Source organism: Mixophyes fleayi, chromosome 11, assembly GCF_038048845.1.
Source record: "Mixophyes fleayi isolate aMixFle1 chromosome 11, aMixFle1.hap1, whole genome shotgun sequence".
Lineage (NCBI taxonomy): Eukaryota > Metazoa > Chordata > Amphibia > Anura > Limnodynastidae > Mixophyes > Mixophyes fleayi.
The window spans coordinates 5,863,187-5,885,737 of record NC_134412.1 but is presented as its reverse complement, the minus strand read 5'-3'; the positions used below and the strand labels follow the sequence as shown (position 1 = coordinate 5,885,737).

The following is a 22,551-nucleotide window of genomic DNA, read 5'->3' as shown; positions in this document are numbered from 1 at the left end:
CTGCCAAACGCAAAGTTTGGTGGAGGAGGAATAATGGTCTGGGATGCTTTTCAAGGTTTGGCCTGGACTCCTTAGTTCCAATGAAGGTAAATCTTAGTGCTACAGCCTACAATAACATTCTAGAGAGTTGTGTGCTTCCAACTTTGAGGCAACATGTGGAGACGGCTCCTTCCTGTTTCAGCATCACAATGATCCCGGTGCACAAAGTCCATCAAAAACTGAATTCCCAAGTTTGGCGCAGAAGTATTTGACTGGCAGACACAGAACCCTGACTTCAGCCTCATCAAAAACATTTGGGATTAACTGGAAAACGGACTACGAGCTGGGCCTTGGCTAACATCAGTCCCTGACCTCACTAATGCTCTAGTGGCTGACTCCCTGCAGATATGTCCCAAGATCTAGAACCGTGGAGGTTGTTTTAAGAGCAAAGGGGGAATCAACCCTATATTAATTTCCATAGTGTGAGATGTTCAACAATCATATATGGATGTGATATTCAGGTGTCCACATACTTCTAGCAATATGTTATGTATATATATCTCTTATCCTGATCCGTGTTGTGGTCTGTAGGTAGCAAAATGGGCACCTGATTGAGAATTATTGGTATGTACAGGTGTAACAGCAGCAAATGTTGGATCTGCTCCCACACATCCAACTTTTATATTAATCAGTACAATAGCAAGAAAACTAGTTTTGAAATAAAAATGTAATGAAGCGTCCAATGAAAATATGGTTTATTTAGATTTGTGATTGTAGCAAACAGTACGTGTGTCGTCTGACCCTACAGCTTTGAGACCAATGATATTGACGATGCATTGAGGCAGGCTTGGAAAAACTGTCTGTTACGAAACATAATGAAGAATTTATAAGTCGTGCCTAAAGTCAGTTGGAAGCTATTGATAAGGTGACTTTTTTCTTTCCCAGTGGGGACATTTTTTTTTTTGCTCATCAAGGTATTTTAAGAAATGATGTTATATTTTTCAGTAGTGCACAAGGAATGCTAACATATGTATATGGTAAACAATTAATTTAATTTGGAAATGCAGATAATTTGGAAACCTCTGTGTACTATAAGGTTTAACTCACCCCTTACTCTACATTTTTATGGATATTGTAAATCAAATCGAAGACCAGTATTAAACCACGTAACTCCTCAGTGACTTATAATATCATTATAATACACATCAATGACCAATGTCCATTGATGTTTCTGTAAATAATATCTATAAATACTGCATTCTGATGTCGGATTATGCATTAAAGTTGATTCACTTACAATATCCCAATGTGACAGATCACTTGATGTTCCTCCCTCGATATCCAGTCATGGCCTCGGCAGCTCCTGAGCCCAGAGATGTAAGCCATACTAAGAAACAGGAAGTGACATCATCACGCCTTCCTGTAGGCCACTTCTTCAGGCTCAATTTTTGCTGGCACGCTAGCAAGAGTACAGGTCACAGCAGAAGAAGTGACTTATCACTCCCATGAAGAGTAGTGGTAAAGGTAACAGGGAATACTTGTCATTGTGTTCTGTGTGTCATTATTCTGTTTGTCAGAGTGAGTGGACATACTGTACTCCATCCATAATCCAAACACACAAACAAGAATGCATTAAAGGCCTAGTCAACTAAACTCACAACTTTATCAAAATTGCAAAGACATCTTGTAACATTCACAAATATATATTTTCAAAAGCTCCCATAGCCTAACAGAAGTTAGGATTTTTTGACATTGCATTGACTTTTACTATGGATTGTAGCTTAGCATAATTTGTTACAGACCCGTTGTCTATATCTGTCGTTAGATTTAAAGTCAGGATGTTTGCTGTGCATGGAGAAAATGCTTCCTCATCATCATAGCAGCCTTAAACACAAAACGATTCATCAGAATATATAGTGGATAAAATGTTTGCATATATCATTATATTGGCAATGCTAGTTCTTAACTACACATGTCAATGCCGATATGAGGAGCCTTTAAACTCCAAAATCTCCATTCTGTCACTTGTAACTACAACTAAACAGAAAGTTGAATGTCTAGCCACAAACGTGAACTAATTGAACAGTAGAGAAATTGATTACCATAATTATCAGTTTCATACAGACCCTTTCATATAATTGGCATTTTATATAGGGAACATGTGTGCTGCAGTTACCCCCCGCCCCAGTTCCCCCATCCCCTTATAGTGAAAATGAGATTGAGATTAGCTAAGATTTATTACAAATGATTGAGCAACAAGTAGCAACTGAGAAGTTAAGTCTTGTCTAATCGTATAGTGAAGCGTTCCTTTTCTATAGAAAAAAATAAATATATCCCCTCATCTAGAGTTATAGATAAACTAAGTGACATGGAACGTATCAGTGGTGCTTCCAACGTTGTCCTCCAGGAAGGATTTGGTGGAGATGGAGCAACGAGAATATATTTTGAGCTTGCCCGGGTCTCCCTGAGGCCAAGATTTGGGTTTCTTGAGTTTTAGAAGTCAATCAAACATTTAAAATATAAACCAAATAGGATAGCAAAATAAGCACAAAATATAAGGTGACAGATATCAGTGACATGTAATCATTGTCTTCTCGCTCCTCTGACTTTGCTTAATCACGTTCTATGCTTACAATGTCTAGGTCTTATCCATCGCGCAGAGTATTTATTTCAGCTGGTTCTACAGAAGTGACCGTGGACGTAGCCGGTATATAGACAGGTGAGAATTAAGTGAGAGTCCTCTACAATAACGCCACAGAAGGGTTTGTCCCAAAACTGTAACAAGCGGAATTATGAACTATTCAACGTGTTCAGGTCATTATAAATATCCATCCTTTGTCCATGCAGGTGCTGGGGAAAAGAAAATAAGAAGAGCAATTAGTATGTCATCTACTGAGATTACCTTATTTACTTGTATACTACCCTTGCATGAGTTGACTACCGTAGGAGTTGTATACTACTCTTGCATGAGTTGACTACCGTAGGTGTTGTATACTACTCTTGCATGAGTAGCCTACGTAGGTGTTGTATACTACTCTTGCATGAGTTGCCTACGTAGGAGTTGTATACTACTCTTGCATGAGTAGCCTATGTAGGAGTTGTATACTACTCTTACATGAGTTGCCTACGTAGGAGTTGTATACTACTCTTGCAAGTGTTGACTACCGTAGGTGTTGTATACTACTCTTGCATGAGTTGACTACCGTAGGTGTTGTATACTACTCTTGCATGAGTTGACTACCGTAGGTGTTGTATACTACTCTTGCATGAGTTGCCTACGTAGGTGTTGTATACTACCCTTGCATGAGTTGCCAATGTAGGTGTTGTATACTACCATTTCATAAGTTGACTACAGTAGGTGTTGTGTACTACCCTTCCATGAGTTGTCTACCATAGGTGTTTTATACTACTCTTCCATGAATTGTCCACCATAGGTGTTGTATACTACTCTTGCAATTGTTGACTACCGTAGGTGTTGTATACTACCCTTCCATAAGTTGTCCACCGTAGGTGTTGTTTACTACTCTTGCATGAGTTGACTACCATAGGTGTTGTATACTACCTTTGCATGAGTAGCCTACGTATGGGTTGTATAATACCTTGAATGAGTTGCCAATGTAGGTGTTGTATACTACTCTTGCATAAGTTGTCAACCAAGGTGTTGTATAATTACCTCTGAATAAATTGCCTACTATAAATGTTATATACTACCCAATGCATGAGTGGACTACTGTAGGTGTTATATACTAGCATAACATGATTGTTTAGTTACTGCTTTTGGCAGGGATTGCAAAGGTTGAAAAGGAAGTTGGAGGCATTCCATGCTGGACAGTAAGGATGTCACCTGCAGTCACCAACCAATCAGATTCCTCCAACAATCCATGCCCCCACAAAGTTCTCTTGGGGAAAATTACTATTACAAACATTGGCATATAATGCAAAGGGAGCACACTATCCCTTGTACGCCTATGTGTTTACAATGGTAAATGATCACTTATATAACCTACTGAGGAGACAGTGGAATCATTTAGTAATTGTATAATTTACTCAGCTGCAAATTTACCACTCAGTCCTTTGTTTCCCCAGCACCCTAATTTCTCTAATAGGTGTCTACACTAAACTATAGAATTAACACAGTGCTGTTCTGCCACTACCCATTGCATTGGTGCATAGGGGAAGGTGGGCATATTGGTATTATAGTCCATTTGTTTCATTCCAATTGGTTTTTCTTACTTTAACAACTTTCACTAGCTACATTTGGCTTTGAATTTCCAAAACCGCAAAACTCTAACAGTTGCAGAAACTTGACAATTTTTTTCACATCGTGAATCCAGGATCATTGGAGAAGGCAAATAATTATGTCACTTACCTCATATGTAGGTTCATTCTCTGTAGTATTGTTTTTCTGCTTGTCTAGTTTTTCTAAAGCATAAAGAGTGTAAATATTAGGGACTCTGTCTATCACGTTGTATCACATTGTAGACAGGATTATCGTGAAACCTTGCTGTTCTACATTCTGCTTTGATGACACATTATTGTACATAATAAAATGTAATAATTAGAGTACATTCAACTGTCAGGTGACATATTATTGGATTTATCCTGTGGTTTGATAAATCGATGTTTGCGCTTTCCAGCTGTCTCTAAATTTACTTAATAAGTCAAACTTGTGCTTGTCGTTATATAAACTATCGGCAAATATTTGATATCCAACTGACGCTGTTAAAATAAATATAAGATGAATAAAATAAGTGGTTTTGAGGACGAGGAGGGTTATAAACCCGATCCAAGTATGAACTCGACCCCCCAACTGTTCTCTGATTTACATTAAAAAATGTATTTTATTTTATTGTTTAATGGTTGTAAAAAATATTTGAAAGCATTTGTAGCAATGGCCACATTGTGTCACATGGGGCAATAAAAAAAATAACTGAAAACAAAAATGTCTACATGGTGTTAGTAATGCATCAATGCATCGTAATGCAACCAACAGTAATAAAGCTAGAAGACAGGGCAATGGAGTTAGGACACAAAGCAATTAAAAGATTGTGTGAATCAGGCTTGACCAACCTGCGGCTCCCCAGGTGTTGTGGAAACTACAAGCCCCAGCATGCTTTGCCAGTAGATAGGCAGCTGAAAGCTGGCAGGGCATGTTGGGACTCGTAGTTTCACAACACTTTCATCTACTTTTTAGGCTTGATTAAGACGATTTCTAGGAAGTCTTTTACATGGAGAGATCACATGGAGATCATTCTGTATTAGTGTAAGAAAAGTGCTGGACTATCCTAGGACACAGGCTCCAGGACCTGTGTATTAAACTCTGAGGGCTAGATTTACTAAGCTGCGGATTTGAAAAAGTGGGGATGTTGCCTGTAGCAACCAATCAGATTCTAGTTGTCATTTTATAGAAAGTACTAAATAAATGAAAGCTAGAATCTGATTGGTTGCTATAGGCAACATCCCCACTTTTTCAAACCCGCAGTTTAGTAAATCTAGCCCTGAGAGTTTCAATGTATTAGTCACCTTGGTACTTCTTCTTCTGTATTTTGCTCGATACGCAAAACGCCATGGCGGCAATCAGCACGGTGAAGATGACATCGCAGACGACAATTCCGATCAGGGCCCCGGAATTCAGTTGCAAACAATTCCCGCATCCTACGGAAATATTGCATCCCTATTAATTCATATTTAACAAAACTTCTGTATGTAAATAGTTGCCTGCAAGCGACCCCGAAATTTGTACAACACGTACCAGTGGAAAAAAATCAGATATGCTTATTTTTTTCTGTTCCAGTATCTTTGAATTTGGCAGCGCTTTTGCACTCCCAAAAAGGAGTATAAATATTACTGAGCCCCTATATCTGCTCAGCGGAGAAGCACGGGGACCTTCAGGCTAAAAAACTAACTTTACTCCTGCCACAGCAATATCATATTGATAAATGGCAGTCTAATGTAATTTTTATTGCCTGGGATAAGTGTAATTTTAATAAATATTCCCCTTAATCTCTAATTTCACTGAGAACTCCTCTCCAGTACGTATGAAGTTATATATACCAGAGAATACGGATAAATAGTGAGCATTGCATACAGTATAAAGCCAGTTATACTGTGCCATTAGTCAAAGCCAGAGTTTAAATTTGACTGAATTCCATTAATTTGGACAAACTGAGTCCTGTTGTGAATCAGATCTGATTCAGCGTGAGACTCAGGAAATTAAGCCCGCCTCCTGTATAATCAGACCAATCACATCAAAGTTTAGATAGTCCCCGCCACATGACCAAGGGGTAAATGTATCAAGCTGAGAGTTTTCCGATGGGTTTGAAAAGTGGAGATGTTGCCTAAAGCAACCAATCAGATTCTAGCTGTCACTTTGTAGAATGTACTAAATAAATGATAACTAGAATCTGATTGGCTTTTCAAACCCGCCGGAAAACTCTCAGCTTGATACATTTACCCCCAAATCCCTATAAAAGTACCAGGTAACCCAGTCCCTCAAATTAATCTTCATCTGTCAGTGATTGTATTATAGCTCTGATATCTCATCAGAGTCACAACAGTAATACTGAGCATATTAGAAATCTCTTTGTTGCTCAACTAACAAATACCACAATGTGGGGGAAACAAGGTTGTGTAATAAACTGTATAGTACATGCAATAGACAAATGTTGTAGGACACTTTTTTTCCCCTCTGAAATGAACCCGTATGTGAGTTATAAAATATTCAGATATAAGATGTGTGATAACAAAAGTGGACGTTTTAGATACATCCTGATTTTTTATTAAGCATCATCATCATCATCATCAATACTTATTTATATCGCACCTGTAGATTCTGTTCCTCTTTGCAATAAGCAAATACTACAGTATGGTTTCACCAAACAAAGGTTGGTTGGGTCGTAATATATTATGGAAAAGGAACACAAGGGTTGAGGTTGATCGACTGAGTCAAAAATCATGAACTATTTGGATCCATAATCATCATATTATATAGCGCCACCAATTCTGCAGCGCTGCACAAAGAATATTTGTCATTCACATCAGTTCCTGTCCCATAGGAGCTTACAGTCTAAATTCCCACAAGCAGAAAGACTAAGGTAAATTGTGTCAGTAGCCAATTAACCCACCAGTATGTTTTTGGAGTGTGGGAGGAAACCGGAGCACCCGGAGGAAACCCACGCAAACACGGGGGGAACATACAAACTCTACACAGATAAAGACATGGTCGGGAATCAAAATCATGACCCCAGCGCTGGGAGGCAGCAATACTAACCATTGAGCCACCATGGATGTAGAAGACGAAAATGGGAGCATGCAGTACATGTAATGTATAAAGATACTGGTTTTTATCCAGCATTGCTCACCATTAAACCTGGTGCATCCATTAACATTTTAAAATCTAAACTTGCGATACAATAAAATTCCATTCAGGGTGCACTCAGATATAGTGGACTTACCATCTTGTCCTAGAGCCGCGCCTGAAAATACAAAAGAAATAATATCATTATATTGGGAAAACTGTCTATGTTCATATGACATTTAACGCAGACTAACGGCGCAATTCAGTATTACGTGAAAGTTGTGTATCCAATTGTTTCATTTTCTTTAATAAATTATATTTATTGATACATTTTGCCGTAAGGAACAGAATTAAAACACCATATCCCCCTCCCTATAATAACACAGTTTAATAACTTTACACAGTATGAAGGTTATACAGAAATGACGGACACAAGGTTTTTCTTTCCATTGTGCAAATTACCCGTATGTTCAAATCTCTCCCTTTTTATTTTATTCAGCAGAGTAATAAATCCCAAATCATTGTCTATGTACCCGTTGCTACCCAGACAGGTATACAAATACCCGATCAGTACATTGACATCTCAACGCAGTGGTTGGTGAAAAATTAATCCTGATATTTTTTTTGTTTTTTTTCTGGCCCCTTAAATTAAAGCCCTTATTGTATTACGAAGCCACAATATCAAGGTTATTGTTTCCACTGTCTGTCAACTTGCGCTCTGAAGAAAAAGAAAAGTACCCCCCCAAAAAAGTGACAAACGTCCCTTAAACGCAAGGCAGCGGTTGTGTAGATAGTAGGTCTAACACATCAACTTATGGACTGTGCTAGCCAGCGTCGGTAGATGAGATGATAATGACATTTGTGAATCGTTACCATCCTGATCACGTAATCGCAACACAGATTCCTTTAGTGGTTAACATTAGTGGTGGTGATGAAAACAAAGTACATGAGAGACTATAATTACGTGCCAGTGACTCTTCACAAGGATAATGAGGATGAATGTTGACTCTCGTCCTATTTTCAGGTGTGGATGAAAGTTTATCACTGAGAACTAATCCCAAGGGTTATATTTGCCTATTGTAACCAATCAGATTCTAGCTGTCATTTTTTTGTACAATGTACTAAATAAATGATAACTAGAATCTGATTGGTTGCTATAGGCAACATCTACAAAAGAAATTGCAGCGTTTCACATTTTTTTGCGAATACCGGCTGAATCTGAACCCAGTTTATGAGGTGAAATTCAATCTAATCGCAGCGAACATAACTTCTGGAGCTTTATACAACCCTACTGGTAATTTTCCACCTTGATACTGTCGATTGTTCAGCTTGGTGGGTTAATTATTTTTTAAGATTCTATCTTTCCATTTTGAGACATTTTACTTTTTTTTCATGTTACATTTTTACATGCACCTGTGTTTCATCTGGCGAGATGGATGTAGGTTAATTGTTAACATTTATTTTTTGATTTAAAGAACTTCTCAATTTTTTTAAAAGAATCTTCATTCTGATTTCCACCTTTTGACCACTTCTAGTTTTCATATTTATAACTTGATTAAAAGTTAATTTTGCATTTAAAATAACTTGCGTCAATACATTTTAACTTACATAGCCCAGAGGGTACAAACAGATCCAATCTATGGAGTAAGAGGAATTGTACAATAGGCCAAGATTGAAAAATAAGGAAACTTCCAGGAAAAATTAGAAATCTATAACACCTTAAATTGTCCCTGGAAATTGGGGTAATCATGAGTTGTACAGTTATACTCCAGCTGTTACTCAGTAACCCATGAATAGTTATCCTTGGTTATATTAGAATTAGTGCCTTTAGTACACAGGGAGATCCAATACCTTATATTTACATGAATAGGAATTTCTAAGTACTAATTTCTTGTGTATCAGATCTGTAATAATTCTACTCTGACCATCTCAGCGGAAACTCTGAAGCAGTGTGAGAAGTAAAACAGGAAACATAGCAATGTAGAGTTGTTTTTATTTTGGTCATTGTCCGGAAACTCTTGTGGTCAACTGACCTAGTAGCGGAGACGTGTTGTCTATAGTTGGACAGGCATTGTGGGGGGTAGGGGGGGGCTGGTCTTCGGTCCCAGGCTTATTGGGGTCAGCCCAGGGAGTAAATGTATCAAGCTGAGAGTCTTCCTAGTTATCATTTATTTAGTACATTCTACAAATGACAGCTAGAATCTGATTGGTTGCTATAGACAACATCTCCACTTTTCAAACCCGCCGGAAAACTCTCAGCTTGATATATTTACCCCCAGGACTTTCACACGACACCACCGTAGTAGACTATTGTTAACAACAAGGAACAGCCCCCGTCCCTGACTGGCTCAGTTCCTGTCTGTCAGCCTAGGACAAGATAACCAGGCTGATGGACAGTGTGCACAGCCAATCAGGGCAGGGTGCAGATTCCCTCCTCCTCTCTGATGATCTAGCTGGCTCCCCTCAAGTTGTCCCAATTCTGTTTCCTACCCTCTTCTCCTCCACCTTCTGCTTCTCACTATTGGATTATAGAGACCAAAGAATTACTTATTATTAGAGATGCTCACAGACCCCCGTGAACTGGTTTTGGTTTTGGATCTGGATTAGCTTCGTTCTTTGGTTTTGGTTTTGGCAAAACCGCCCTTGTGTGTTTTGGTTTTGGTTTGGGATTTTTTCAAAAAATCCTAAAATATGCTAAAATCAGATAATTTTGCTCTTTTTTGTTCCTACATTATTATTAACCTCAATAACACTAATTTCAAGTCATTTGCAGTCAATTTTGACCACCTCACAGGTCACAATATTATTTTCATACATTTTCGGACAAATACTGCAGCGACCTGGCTGGATGGTAAGCGACAGAGCAATGACACAAACACACGGCAGTTCCTAGCACATCTAGGACAACCTGGGACACACCAGTGGCAGAAAAGAAAAATGGGGGTCCGCCTTTCTCCCACCCCTCTTTATATTGGATCTTTAAAACTCGCGAGATCTGAGATCCGACGACGTCACAATGACGTTTTGCCTCATTTTCAATTCCGAGGGCGCGCGAAAGTGCTCGGTTCTCGGATCCCCTAAGTTTGGGTGTGTTTGGTTCTCGAGTAACCGAACCTGAGCATCTCTACCTGTTATATTATGTTCCAGTCAATGACTGCGTGTGCATGCTGGAATATGTGGTTCAACGAGAGCTAGTAGCAGTTCCTAGTTGAGGCAAAAGCTGGGGTATCAGCGCCACTCACAGCTGAACCCCTAACTTTGTGTCCAACTTTCCTGCTCAACAAAGTCCATACTTTTTGCACGAGGACCCGTGAGTAGGCAATTCAACTGAATTTGATGACACGTCAAAATTGGAACTTTGGTCGTGAAAAGGTTTAGCATTTACCCTTCCCACACCAGTTTACACCCTCCCCTATCTGCCAAATCAGCATCTTGAAGCACCTATCCTAACAATACAATCAGGTCACCTCAGGAGTGATAAATATCAGATCTGTTGTAACATGTTCTATAGACGCTATAATTTTTGTAAGCAGCCGGTTTGCTAAGGATCCTACACAAAGGACTGCTGGCCTGCAGGTTAAAGGAGAATTATAACTCTTGTTAATTATACTAATACATTAAAACCTTGCCCTAAACTATTATCTGTCACTTTTTCTTTAAAATGGACATGTCAACAATTCCAAACACATTGTTATATTAAAAGAAAACATCAGATAAGGAATTACATTATTCAGTGATAAAAACAGAAAATAACGTTGGTGATTACAGTTGGGGGGGGTCATATTTAGTTTTAAACTGTAGGAATACTTGTTCCATTTGTCTCTTTCCTCCCATTTGTACGCAATGACAAAGGAAATAGAAGCAGCGAGACCCGAAGGTGAGGGGGTCCTAACACATAGACACGCTGGACAGTTGCCCGAGGGCCCCACGAGCCTAAAGGCCCCATAGCCTTGCCAACTTTTGAGTATATTATTCAGGAACATTTACTCAGAACCTTCAAACATTCTTTGTTAAAACATTTAGGTGGACTAATCCCCTCAGTATCAGCTGTTATCTGGACATGACATCTTGCTGTTGTGAATACATATCTTGACCTCGATAAAAAACAACGTACAAGTACTAATTGTACAATAGCAAGACAAAATCAACACATATCATTTTTTGAAGCCGTAAAGATATAATAAATTTCTTCTAATAATTTTAACAGTCCATGTCGGTTGCCTCCGCCTGATACTTAGCAAACGTAAATAAGGAAAGAAATGGAACGGATCACAATGAAGTTTGAAGACTACGACTCTACAGTGGATTTGTTTCGCTTTCCTTTGACTCTGTTCTGCTCCCTTTGGTGCAAAATGTGTTACAATCTGCTGTTTCTTCCTTCGTTCCAATTATCTCTCTTCCCCATCACACACGCACGCTACAGGTAGAGCCCCAGTGCAGTGTATTGCTATAATGCCAGGGGCCTATAACACTGTTAAGATGGCCATGGGTGGGTCTGGTAAGACCAGTCCATGTTCCCAATGCTCCCCATACTCGGGGCGTCTTCTGAGGATATGCACGGGGCCATGCACACCTCAAAGCTTCACGGTGCGTACACTGACATGGAGTATAGGGAAGGTATGACATGTAGGAAAACCATCCTGGACATTTAGAGCTGAAGGCCACCATGCTGGATACGGACCTTCCTCTCAGGCTGACTCCTTGGAGCACCAACAACCTATCCTTCTCATCCATCCGGACGTCCACCATCCTGCTGGTGCTCTCAACGCCCTTCATTATCACCAGGTTGACCACCTTTCCTAGCTCCCTATGACGATAGGTCTAGTGCATGCGCACGGTGCAAGATGGCCTCTGGTGAACATAAATGGGCACCAACCAATCATGGCGATCGAACAATATAGTTACATCTCAGTTCCAATCCACTTCTGGAGAAGTTATATGTGTTACCCAGAAGTCTTGACCCACTTTCCCCTGTTACCCACAGATTAGTATGTCTTTATTGTGTTTTGACTAGAACAAGACAGATTGTGTCCTTCTGGTAACAGTTGAAGGGTGGGGGATGGACTTACATAGAAGGGGTTGCCCAAGAGAGGAAAAACCCTTTAAGTTATCAGTGCTATTATTCAATATTTTCCACACATCCAGTTATCACAGAAGATTTCAGATCAGAAATGGGCTGTAACTAAGCTATAACTACATGAAGATGCATTAATTGGGGGCTCGTCCTATGGTCGGAGCAGAATTTTTCAAAATAAACAAGACGATACAACTACACCGCCTTCCGTCAGTATTCCTATTAAGCAGGAGGATTTTCCATGGGTCAACCAGGCCCGTCTCCCACAGCTTGGAGAAGGCTTCATGACACCACTTGTTTCAAATAATTGTGTTCCATTATTCCATCGGTCAGAAAGTAGAAACCCTGAAACGAACAACTTTCAGAGGACAGGAGGAAGTTCTAAGCCTAGTGACACCACCTTATGTTCAGAAGTGGCATGTGCTCCAGTAATTCAGCTCTAGAGCATTAATTCTTCCCTTTATATAAAACAGAAGGTATTGCACAATTGTTTTTTGGTTTTTTTAATAAAAACACCCACATCCCTCAGAAATTACTTAAGTTAATACAATTACTCATAAAGGATTGTAACAATAGTCAAATACAAGCTGTTATACAATTAGTTGTGCTGGAGTGTTCATAATATTACATAACAGGGGGATATATCTCAAATAAACTAGGACATGAGAACGGCTGGTGACCCTAACTGCATGGTATATTCAGCTGCCGTGAGCAGAATCATCATAAGGTTTCCTGTTAGCTGTTTTCTATTTAACGCTGGAATCCCATTATTCATTGCAAAGTCATGCGGCAGCTTCCTCTTCTGAGATAATGCTCATGTTCAGCCTTACTAAGCAAAAGCTATTCAAATATAACGTTTTATCAGTAACTTGTATCATGTTCATGACTTAAGAGTTCAACTAGCTCGTGTCCTGGTTTTCAGAAGCCAGTCTTGATTTTTGCCACTGCAATTACAAATTATATTTTTGTTCCCTCTATGCTGCTGAATTAGCAGAACTAGTGACTAAAGGGGTTTCCCAAAATGAATGTTTACACATCATTCCATCCTTTCTAGACTTCCCGTAATGAGGATTACCTTGTCACCATGCATTTGACTAGAGCTAGAGAGTTTTGTTGCTGTCATCATCATCATCAACTATTTTTATAGCGCCACTAATTCCGCAGCACTGTACAGAGAACTCAGACATCAGTCCCTGCCCCATTGGAGCTTACAATCTAAATCCCCTAACATACACGAACAGACCGAGAGAGACTAAGGACAATTTGTTAGCAGCCAATTAACCTACCAGTATGTTTTTGGAGTGTGGGAGGAAACCAGAGCACCCGAAGGAAACCCACGCAAACACGTGGAGAACTTACAAACTCCACACAGATAGGACCATGGTCGGGAATCAAACTCATGACCCCCAGTAATGTGAGGCAGAAGTGCTAACCACTGAGCCACCGTGCTGCCCATTCTTCATCTCCTGTTCGTCAGTATTTATCCCCCTTTGATGCGGGCAGGGATCGAACAACCTGCAGCCAGTTCACCGAAATGTCCATCGTAGCACAGAGTATTTCAGGAAGTGTGCTGATCTTGTGGGAAGCTATGACCTGTTCACTATGTAATTGTGCAAATCAGAAGTGCTAGGTCTGTAGGTTGGGGCACCAATTGGACCCAAAAATCTTTTTGGGGGGTTCCTGATTGTCATCTATGCAATAATTCCTATTGGAAACCAACTTTGTTTGCAAAACAATGGCACACCGACACTTGGGGTCACAATGAAACAAAAGAGGTTGAGCCACCACTGATTGTACAAGGCTGCACGTGACAGCCATGGTGGCATGGTGTGTGGGCAGGAATGGAGACGTGCAGAGAATTAGTCGGAGAATTAGATCAGTAGACACGTTGATATGGGACTATTGTCGAATGCACCTATATAGAAAAGTTAATCTAATCAACCAAACAATCACTTTAGGTTTTGTACAGTACCCATCCCCCAGCTCACAGATAGTCAAAGCTTTGAAAAAGTCTTGAAATGCAGGGCGAAACGCGTCTGTCTGAGTTTAAGGTGAACATCTGCAGATTAGACCAATTGTAGATTCTTGACTCTAACTGAGAGTTGGATCAAAACTGTGAATTACTTATCCAAGCAATCAGAACGAGCGGCGGCCACATATACATTAGTGAATACTGGTCTTTCAGCATATAAGTACTGTATTGGAATCTATGTTCCTGTTGGGACTGTACCCTCTGTTATTAGGATACCAAATACAGGTTCTTGATTACTGAGGAGATCTATTTTCTGTGCAACTTGTAACATACTCCGGTATAATGGGAACTGATGGCTGGTTCCAATAGATTGCTAGAGTTCCTTACTAGATTGTTTATATTAATAACCGGACTCCTGTTACCTTTTCCTTTCCACAATAGGGGATATACAGTATAGTTACATCTAATCGATATATATCCATCCTTGTATGTGTGTATTTTTATTCCATTTTTAAAAAAATGTCTGGTGTGCTTTGTATTGTGATTGTACTTAGTGAAATAAACTAAAAATCTAAATTTTACCAAACCTTTAAGCCTATTCTTTGTATTGGTTAATTATGTGATTTAGTGTTGTGCAATATTGTGGTGTTTGGATCGTAAATGTATTATTATTATTATTATTATTATTATTAATAATAAATAATAATAATATTATTATTGTTATTGAAGATTTGTAATATAGGGGACAGTTTAGCAATAATAAGATTTGTTCCTGGAGATTATGCTACGGATGATTCTATAGCCTGGAGAATTTTGAATGCAAACCACATTGTTTTGGATTTTCCAGATAGAAGCCAAATATGTAGAAGCTGTTAGAACCTGTTCCAGTCCAATGCAGTAAGTGTCTATGTGACAAATCTTACACAGCAGAGTTTGCACTGAAAATTCTCCAGGTTTTCATGCCTGGAGAATGATTTAGTGCAGGCACTGGTAGAGGTGTATATTTTCCAAATCACACGCTCTGGACCAAATAATTTCCTCCTTCTTCCCGATCTAGAGATTCCTGAATGTCAGGACCCAAAAGTATTTTTAAAATATTGCACGGGTGCGTGTGTGTGCCCCAGGATGAGTGCGTCAGAGCCTTGCAGGAAGTTGCTTGTGCAACCAGTTTTGAAAAGGTCAAGAATTCATTGGATTGTGACAGTTTCGGGGCTTTAAATAAACTTGGAAAATGAAACGGGAAATTCACGTAGAAGCTGAACTTGTATGAAAACAACAAAATTGAGCAGATTTACTTCTTATTTTCTCAAAGCATATGCTTAAATGAGAGTGACAGATTTATAGAGAGATTTACCAAAAATATTAACTATCCACTCGGTACAAATAAATCTGTGAAGTGAAACCAGATAGATAAAGAAGAAGATACGTAGAAGTAGTAGGAAATGAAACCGAGTGGAGCAGTAGCACCAAATAGGTGGTATGATGACAGTAGTGTAAGAAAACAGCAGAGACAGAATAAAGCTGCAACTCAATAATATTTCTGCATAGAACCTGTTGCTGACATTCACATCTGATCTATTCCGTTTAACCTCTCATCCGTCCCTTATTGGACAAATGATCGCCGCTGAATGTTACTGACCCATTTCAGAGCGTGTTAATGTATGACGGGGAGAGATATTGGCAGAAGCAGAATGGGGGAAAATGTGTGAATAAAAGACATTACAGGGGATGCATGACCTTAATCACTTGGTTTGACACTGAGCTTTCTAAAGAAAAGCAATACCGAAATCAGTAGTAAGAAAAGGCCAAGGTCTGACTATTTTCTTACCGCTGTGGGTGGTGTACGGGATATTGGCTAGCTTCTTATATTTTTCTAGCCTTTTTTATTAACACTTAAAATATGTGTTGTTTTGGCAGAGATCATCATGTCTTACTGGTAGAAGTATTACGGCCAGAATTAGTACCCGGATGTTACTCTGCATTGAACTGATCCGTGGCAAAGACAGTAAGCAACGTGCCGCGACGTCAAAGCAAATTACAACATTGTCTTAGTTGCCAACAGGCCAGAACTAGCTTTATGAAACCCTTGGGGTGCTGGGAATTTAAGCCCTCACGTTAGGGTCCTCGGCCCCATGGCTCATGTCTGTCCAGTCTTTGTCGTTCTTGTTTGCCTCGATCATATCTTATACTGACTTGTTTCTGTACGCTATGAGGTTTGTTCTGCCCTACATGTATTATTCTATGCTGTATCCATGTACCCATTATTATGATTACTGTTTTGTGTACGTCCTCTCTGTACGATTATATCAGGCACTACGGAATCTCTCGCGCCGTACAAATAAACGATAGTGACGATGTTTTGGAACACACAGCTGGTAACAATCGCACCAGCGAAGTGAGCTACACAAACATACACAATTCTTACATTTAGAGATTTAGAAAACCACGTCTAACGTAACACACCGGAATTATGTTGTTTCACGTGTAGTGTAGATTTGTAATCCCTAAATAATTTTTCTGATAGTAATTATACACCCGACGGCACGGTGAGCTCTCAGTTTCTGTCTCTGTTGCAGGCTTCATGTATTTACTAATCTTACATGACTTATTGTCTACAAAGCAATTGCTTCACCTGTAGTAGACTTATTTGTCTACACCTGATATAAGAGGTGCTCAAAGCCAGCACTTAGGAGCTACCAACAGGTCATGTTTTCAGGAATTCTGCCTGTAGAGACAAGTGGGATCATTACTGACCCAAAAAAAAGATTAACTCACTCATCCTGAAAACATGACCTGCTGGTAGCTGCTGAGAACTGAGTTTGGGCACCTCTACCTTACACCTCTACCTTACACCTTAGTTGCTTTACTAATGCAAATACAAAATGGTGTGAGTAAGGATATTATTCTTATACTACAATAGATGCCGTGTAATCTTTGTCTCTATGACAGACAATCCGGTTTCAGAGTCTTATATTACACTAATTGGCTGCGCTTTTCATGGTGGGTTCTGCTTCTCTGCTCCCATCTACTATCACGTGCTAGTCTATAATTAATGTCATCAATCACCGGTTCACATCAATTTAGTTAAATCCTTTTGATGATAATTAAAGTCATTTGCGGCGTCCTCGTTCCTCGCTCTCCCTTTCTACACGTCAACTAGTCGTGTAATAATTAATCACATCCATTCTTTATTATTTTTCTTTTCTTTTTGTGATCCATTAAAGTTAAGCAACATAATATTATTGCTGAGTTTGCTTTCTGGGCTTCGATCCCCTGTATCTCACATGGTCCGTTTTAGGTATTAAACTAAGAACAGGCTCACACCCTCTCCCAAAAACAAGATTATACCTGCCAAGAAGATTACACCCGCCATGGTGTATATATATATATATATATATATATATATATATATATATATAGATGCAGTATATAGCTTTCAAATCAGAGGGACACAGGCAATTCTGATTCAACCCGAGGCTTGACTCCTATATAAATTCCTCGACCTCTCTATAAGATCCGATGTGTCAGGTTCACCCAAATGTAAGTTATTAACCTCTACCGATAACTAAATACAGGACTGTAACTACCGTTGTGCGATAGGAGCGGCCGTCCTGGGAGCATCACTGAAGGGGGGGCGCAGTCTATGAACATTTTAGGTTCATTTGATTAAGATTGAGGGCTGGGGGGGTCGGTATTTTTATTTCTCACATCAGGCCACTAAAATTTTAAGTTACGGCTCTGACTAAATAATTGTATCTGCCAATGACAGCTATTAGGAGAACCACTGCAACGACATACGTGAAGCATATTATTCCTACATATAAAAGGGATACATGAGTAATTTGTACTAACATACAGTCCGCAGAGCTTAGATATAAGCTGCCAACGTGAGTGCGCTGTGATCCCTCTACCGCAGTGCTCTCCCCATAGGCTTTTTGGAGCTTGTTAAATAGCCCCAGACCGCAGTTTCTTTTGAAAATTATGGGGACTGCGATTTAATGCAATACTTCTATCTATGTCCTGCGTTAGGGTTTTGTTACATAGCAATGTAACTTAGAAATGCCTAAACCATCCGGAAAATGCTGCGGTAGATGGCTTAATAAATAAGCCCTTAAATCCCCTACCAGACACACATAAAAGGGTTCATTTATTGTCATAAGTCAATTAACCTACCAGTATGTCATTGGTGTATGTGAGGGAAGCGGAGCATCCAAAGGAAGCCCACACAAACATGGGAAGAACATACAAACTCTACACAGAGACGGCCCTGGTCGGAAACGAACCCATCGCTAGAAGGCAGCAATGCTAACCGCTGTGCCAACCTACCTCCCACAATATTCAGTTATATACAGATAGAGCAAATAGCAATGACAACATACTTTGCTGTGGTTGTCTATTTTTAATGTGTGGCATTTAATTAGGTTAAGGGATTCAGTGCTTATTTACACAATTAATTAATTGAAATGATATGTTGGGTGGACTTTCAAAGAAATATGGCAGTGTGCATGGTGCAATGTCTGACACATTTTCTCAGTAGTTTGAGTGAGAGGAAGGTAAGACAGTACAAATCTCTCCCATCTATAATATTTAAAAATATTTTGGGCGGTGGGTTTTAAGCAATGGCTCTTCACATTAAAATGAGTGTACCCACTTTGTAACTTAGTCGAGGTTGGGCTTGTGGAAATTAATACTAGTTTAGGTAGTAGAGATGTACAAGTTGTACCTTTCGACCCTCGAAACCGCAGGAGGTTTTTTTCTATAATGTCAGATAAAGTTAGATGTCGATAATTATCATCTTCTTTCCACAGTGACATTACAACAACAAATATCATTTGTTAAACTAATAAAGAGGTCACTGAAGGTGGATGTTTTATTAAGTAGCAAAAACATTAATCGCAGTATATCTGCTAGTTCAACTTAGCTACTATTTGCAAATAAATAACTCCCGTTACCCAATCGTCTGTTTTATTTGTTATAACATGGCATAAATATTCCCTCTGTTTCTAAAAGCTGAACAAAATATTGCTCAAAGATACTACAAAGCTATACTGACCAGGAGTATTCACCCAACAATGATACACAGCGAATAGACCAAACAACAACGTTGGCAGCAACTTTTTTTGGTTAACAGTGTGAGATGACAAAATTGTGTTGTGTTAAAAACACACAGTTTATTTTTACTTTTATTAATTCTTGCAGGTATATTGTTTTATATGTCTTAATAGGCAGTACGACATACTGTACTTAGTCTGTGAGATTTTGTTTATGCTTTTTTCACATTTGTTAGTAGGTATTTTTTAAATTTATAGTTTGTTTTTATTTTTATTTTTTTTAATTAGTAGGGGATGGTGACTGTGCCATCATGGGTCTTTTTGTGCTTCTATCTGTCAATTACAACTACTGCACATTATAAGAACTTAGGGTTTCTCTAACCAATGCCATATTAATAAAGGTTACAGAACGTTAAGGTATCCACACGTATGGTAAGGGTATGGTTATTTTGTAAGACACCAAACAATGAATAATAAAATCACCAAACCTCCAACAATACACAAATAAATAACAGGACTATATATATATATATATATAGATATGGACACACACTCTCCTACTGCCAAAGATAGATAGATGGATAGATAGTATGAGATAGACAGACAGATAGATAGATAGATAGATAGATAGATAGATAGATAGATAGATAGATATGAGATAGATAGATAGATAGATAGATATGACATAGATACATAGATAGATATGACATAGATAGATAGATAGATAGATATGACATAGATACATAGATAGATATGACATAGATAGATAGATAGATAGATATGACATAGATAGATAGATAGATATGACATAGATAGATAGATAGATATGACATAGATATATAGATAGATAGATAGATAGATAGATATGACATAGATAGATAGATATGACATAGATAGATAGATAGATATGACATAGATAGATAGATAGATAGATATGACATAGATAGATAGATAGATAGATATGACATAGATAGATAGATAGATATGACATAGATAGATAGATAGATATGACATAGATAGATAGATAGATAGATAGATAGATATGACATAGATAGATAGATATGACATAGATAGATAGATAGATAGATATGACATAGATAGATAGATAGATATGACATAGATAGATAGATAGATATGACATAGATAGATAGATAGATATGACATAGATACATAGATAGATATGACATAGATAGATAGATAGATAGATATGACATAGATAGATAGATATGACATAGATAGATAGATATGACATAGATAGATAGATAGATAGATAGATATGACATAGATAGATAGATAGATATGACATAGATAGATAGATAGATAGATATGACATAGATAGATAGATAGATAGATAGATATGACATAGATAGATAGATAGATATGACATAGATATATAGATAGATAGATAGATAGATAGATATGACATAGATAGATAGATAGATAGATATGACATAGATAGATAGATAGATATGACATAGATAGATAGATAGATAGATATGACATAGATAGATAGATAGATAGATAGATATGACATAGATAGATAGATAGATAGATATGACATAGATAGATAGATAGATATGACATAGATAGATAGATAGATAGATATGACATAGATAGATAGATAGATAGATAGATAGATAGATATGACATAGATACATAGATAGATATGACATAGATAGATAGATAGATATGACATAGATATGACATAGATACATAGATAGATATGACATAGATAGATAGATAGATATGACATAGATATATAGATAGATAGATAGATATGACATAGATATATAGATAGATAGATAGATATGACATAGATAGATAGATAGATAGATAGATAGATAGATAGATATGACATAGATAGATAGATAGATATGACATAGATAGATAGATAGATATGACATAGATAGATAGATAGATAGATATGACATAGATAGATAGATATGACATAGATAGATAGATATGAGATAGATAGATAGATAGATATGACATAGATAGATAGATATGACATAGATAGATATGAGATAGATAGATAGCTAGATAGATATGACATAGATAGATAGATATGACATAGATAGATAGATAGATAGATATGACATAGATAGATATGACATAGATAGATAGATAGATATGACATAGATAGATAGATATGACATAGATAGATAGATAGATATGACATAGATAGATATGAGATAGATAGATAGATATGACATAGATAGATATGAGATAGATAGATAGATATGACATAGATAGATAGATAGATATGACATAGATAGATATGACATAGATAGATAGATAGATAGATATGACATAGATAGATATGACATAGATAGATAGATATGAGATAGATAGATATATAGATAGATATATAGATAGATAGATAGATATGACATAGATAGATAGATAGATATGACATAGATAGATAGATAGATAGATATGACATAGATAGATATGACATAGATAGATATGACATAGATAGATAGATAGATATGACATAGATAGATAGATAGATAGATATGACATAGATAGATATGACATAGATATATAGATAGATATGAGATAGATAGATATATAGATAGATAGATAGATAGATAGTCAGTCTGAGATGTGCAGGTTACTTACCAATTATAGTAAGGCCCAGGAACAAGACCGAGATTGGCACACGTCCGTGCATGTCTCCAGGGTGGGGTACCTCTAATGCTGACCTTCTGGTTGATAACTAGTTTTTGCAGTGAAGTTGCCCTCTCTTCAGGTTAGCTTCTTGTATCTGATGGTTCATTTGTAGCCCTGGTCAGTGTCACTTTTACATCTCCCTTAATACAGACAAGTCAGGGTGAAGCCAGCGCCGTCACAGCTTGTCCTTGCTTCAAGAGGAAGTGTGTGCTCACTGTGAGACACAGCTTCGTGGTCAGAGCAGCTTCTGCCCGGACCAACAGAGGAAAGGCTGACTTGTGAAACCACATTTCAAACTTTGCTCAATAAATCCACACAGCGCCGCAATCAAGACTACTGTCACTAATGATGGCGACAGGCATTATTCTGTCCCTAAGGGGCCTAATTATGAAGCCCTAAACACTACCGAAACTGCTTTTTCCGCATGGTTTAGGTATTTTTAAGCAAAATTGTCATTTAGGAAAGGCCTAAGGCCTAAGTCAGGAGATATCACCTGCATTAGCAA

General features: G+C 38.1%; 1 protein-coding gene across 1 annotated transcript; it reads right to left on the bottom strand.

The window, feature by feature from the left end:
* Positions 1-1,623: 1,623 nt before the first annotated feature.
* LOC142107939 (TYRO protein tyrosine kinase-binding protein-like) lies at positions 1,624-22,316 on the bottom strand. The gene is made up of 5 exons (XM_075191605.1): positions 21,996-22,316; positions 7,434-7,454; positions 5,503-5,634; positions 4,349-4,401; positions 1,624-2,829 (listed from the first exon to the last, which is right to left on the bottom strand). The coding sequence occupies exons 1-5, from the start codon at positions 22,045-22,047 to the stop codon at positions 2,770-2,772; spliced, it is 318 nt and encodes a 105-aa protein (XP_075047706.1). The 5' UTR covers positions 22,048-22,316; the 3' UTR covers positions 1,624-2,769.
* Positions 22,317-22,551: the final 235 nt, after the last annotated feature.

Bases quoted from the DNA above. Each gene is read 5' to 3' on its own strand.
- LOC142107939 (XM_075191605.1), bottom strand. From the start codon at position 22,047: ATGCACGGACGTGTGCCAATCTCGGTCTTGTTCCTGGGCCTTACTATA. The intron at 7,455-21,995 runs GTAAGTAACCTG...TTGTATTTTCAG, and splicing joins CCTGGGCCTTACTATAATTG to GCGCGGCTCTAGGACAAGAT. The intron at 2,830-4,348 runs GTAAGTGACATA...TCTTTTCCCCAG, and splicing joins AGAATGAACCTACATATGAG to CACCTGCATGGACAAAGGAT.